This window comes from Trypanosoma grayi (assembly GCF_000691245.1).
Source record: "Trypanosoma grayi strain ANR4 Tgr_1390_V1, whole genome shotgun sequence".
Taxonomy (NCBI): domain Eukaryota; phylum Euglenozoa; class Kinetoplastea; order Trypanosomatida; family Trypanosomatidae; genus Trypanosoma; species Trypanosoma grayi.
Window position 1 is genome coordinate 1 of NW_008827008.1, and position 3,550 is coordinate 3,550.

Sequence of the window (3,550 nt, forward strand, 5' to 3'; positions counted from 1 at the left end):
AACGAAAACGGGGTCTGTCCGCAATATTCGATGAACGCCCTGAGAGCCGAGAGGCTCATCATCCATTCCACATCCATGAGGGCCTTCTGAGGGTTGGTGGGTAACATTGTAATCCTTGTGTCTTACCTTTCGTTTCAAACTTACACTTTGCGACTTTCCAACGGCAAGATATGAATACAAGAATGATGATGGATCCTAGGATCTGCTGTTAACAAGAATTGGTTAAGGCTTAACCATTTCTTTCGCAGGCTTTCAAAAAAAAAAACCGCGAACAGTTTTTGAAGTATCTCTGTGTCGAGTGCATTTTTAATTCAAGGAAATACAATGCCGCACATGTGCTGGCAAACTTTCCAATCGACCGTTTTTAAGATCTTGTTTTCCCAAGCAAAACAAATATAACAATGTTTAAACTTATTTTTAAAGAGAATGATTTTCTCCGCTAAAGGATACGCCGCATGTGGATTAAATTCCAATCATCTATTCTCCACAAAGTGTGATCACTCCAAAATGATTTTATCCCAGTCTGGAGTGACGGGTTAATGCATCGGTACCCTGCCAAAGTTGCTTTTTTGTTTGTTCACTCTCTGCGCTAAGCCATTTAGGACGCACTTTTTTAAAAAAGAAAAGCAACCATACGCTGTTCGTGGCTCTTTTAATGTATGGGTTGCCACACCGTAATGATTGCAGAATTGTAAATTCGCAATATTGCGAAGTTTAGTTTAACATAACAGCTTCTCTTCCATTATATTTGCTTTCTGCCAAGTCCGAAAACAAATCATTATAAAATCCCTTTATTGCCCTATAAAATTCAGCTGGTGCTTGTAAATAATGCTAATGGTTGTCAAAAACTTAAGTACGTGGAAAAATAGCTTCCTCAACATGTTCTTTTAACAGCTGTGTGTTTTACTAACCAAATGTTAGAATCATGAGCTATTGGGTTTGAACTGATTTGCGGTGTTTTGTGTGGTATGTCTTTTTTTTTTCTGTATTAATTAAGCTGTTTTGCTCTGGCCATGGAAGTGTCCAACGTTTATTTCCAGAGAATTAAGATCTGCGTATCGTAATTTAGTGCATTATTATATTCGTATCTACGAAGCTGTTACGAAAAACCTTCGCGTCAGCGCATTGTCTCACTTCGAAAAGCCCAACCTCTTGATAATCCGCTTGTTGTGTACCAGAAAATGTTCAGAGTAGTATAGATGCGATTGATTGTTATTTGTAACACTGCATTTTCTTCATAAAATTGCACTGCTATCGCACTACCATGAAAACAAAAAGGCCAGAAGTCTCAGGAGCTGCGGGTGGTTTGCCACACCAAAATTTAAGAATTTGTTAATGACACTCAGAAAAAATAACTGTTGTAGGTGTCTTTACTCGTCGTACTGCTGCCCGCTTCGCCTGTCACGCCCCTTAAAAAAAAGCGCAAACACATCGCAAGTCTTATTGTCTAGAAGCCCTCTTTCTTGGATTCTGTGGTGGGATCGCATATGTCCTGATGGGCTGTGTCTCTCGGTTTTAGAACCACTTTGTCAATACCGTTTTTCTCGTCTACTAACGCGCCACTGTATGTATTTCAATTTTATACAACCTGTGCAACCTTAGCGCAACCTATAAATTTATCTCAATGGCTGCTTTGGCTTTATTTTAGCTCAGCGGCGTCCGAAATGATCAATGGCGCTTCTAACTGTCAAATCGTGTACGGTTTCCCTTTCCATGCATCTAAGGAGTTTAATGCTTTACCCAATTTTGAATGGAAATGCACCCCATCCGCATGAGGAAGCATCAGTAAAATACATTTCAGAGGTTTGCTGTGGAATTAGCACTCTGGCAGGTGTGCTCTTGAGGCGTGCTTCGGCAAATCTCAGCGCATGAGGGGACAAAAAAGCTGTTACCTCATGGACGTGCCAGCCCTCGATTTAGACAGAAGAAATGACATTGTGCAATCTGTGGAAATCAAATAAGAAAAAAGATGTATGTCTGCAAGAGACGCTGCGCGTATCGCGCACAAGGCAGCAGTTTTAGAACTTTAGAAAACCTGCCCCCCAGTGGTAAGGCCTAGGTTGTTTGTAGTAAATTTTTTGACTCAAAGACACAGCCGGATCCTGTAGCCAAACAGAAAAACGCTGGAGTCTGAGATCTTGGTAAAGTGGTATTTTTTTATAGACATGTGAAAATAATCTCTTTGAGGAGGGTTTATTCGTTACTTCCTTTGGTGTATTTCATTGTTCATGAAATTTTTTTATTAGTTATTTCTCTTGGATTTGCTGACAGAATGGCATTTGGAATTCTGTGGCGATGGGGTTCTGCATTTTGGTAGGTTGTATAAATATTATTATCTTATTAAGTTGTAATACTCTCTATTAAAGAACACATTTTAAGTATAGTGACGATAACGTTGGTGTCTTATACGCCGGACCAATAGAAGGGGCTAGGTTGGCAGTTGGTTGAATATGCGCGTGGGCATGGCGATGTAAAGGTTCGCCTTGGCCAACTGGCGCCCCAAGGTCCGGAATAGCATGCCGCGGCGGCGCGTCTTCTTCCTACAAGTTTATTTATCTTTAGCGCAAGCAGCGTTCGACTTTGGGGCAACAACGCGATTTATTTACACATGGTAAATTAAAAGATGCCGTCCTTTCTAGGTTTTGCTCTGGGGGTTTTTCTCCCATAATAAGGGTTTCGAAACGATGAGATTCTGAGGAAGGTGCCTTCCAGCCCCATTGGCGTAGCATTCCGCACGATTACGGAGAGAGACATGTTAATTTGGAACGGCGCGAGGTTCAAAATTTCCCTGGTGGCTTTGGGGGCATAAGATCGATTATATTCTTTTTTGTGACAGAACGAACCGCTTACTTAAGCTAATCGGCGTCAAAACTCCCGCGCCCGGCCTCAGTCGGATCTGACGGCGCACAAGTCAGCTCTAGAGGGGCATCGGGTGCCATTGGGGCGCCGGAAACCGGCATCGCAAAAGGCAGAGGCGCGCCTTACTGGGCCATTGGGCCAGATGGCGCCCGCCCGACCACAACCCCAATGCGCACCGGCCCGTCAGAAGCAAACCCGCACACGCACCCCTTTCAATTTCGTTAAACGGGNGGGGGGGGGGGGCTGCTATTACAGAATTTGTGGTGCTTATGGTTTATTGGGGCAGGGCGCGCCCCATATTAAAAGGCTTTTTGTTAATGCGGGGGCCTGCGCCGCCGCCGCGCAGGCAGGAGGAAAACCCGTTTCAAATTATCTGGACCCCGGGCGGCGCCTTTTGAATGACTTTTGCATGCCCTTATTCAAGCCCACGGGCACCTTCCTCCCGGAGCAAAAAGTCCGCAGCGACGAAACGCAGCGGCCAACGAAGCCGATGACACGTCGGGGGTGGCAAAACCTTAATAAAACAGGCCGCGGGGGCGCCTGGCTTTGCGACGTTGCCGCTGCGGCTCGGCGGGCCATGCGGCCCCGAAGTGCGATGCGAAGTGGGCCGTGGGGAAAGCGAGGGCGCCCCCATATCCCTTAGAGGGTGAAAAGCCCAAAAACCACGGGGGCTGCGCGCCTCCCGTGGCGG

General features: G+C 45.4%; 1 protein-coding gene across 1 annotated transcript; it reads left to right on the plus strand.

Moving 5' to 3' along the window:
* Window positions 1–3,001: 3,001 nt before the first annotated feature.
* Window positions 3,002–3,502, plus strand: DQ04_13901000 (hypothetical protein; the record flags this gene model as incomplete). The annotated part of the gene is made up of 1 exon (XM_009317051.1): window positions 3,002–3,502. One exon carries the CDS (start codon window positions 3,002–3,004, stop codon window positions 3,500–3,502), a length of 501 nt encoding a protein of 166 aa, XP_009315326.1.
* Window positions 3,503–3,550: the final 48 nt, after the last annotated feature.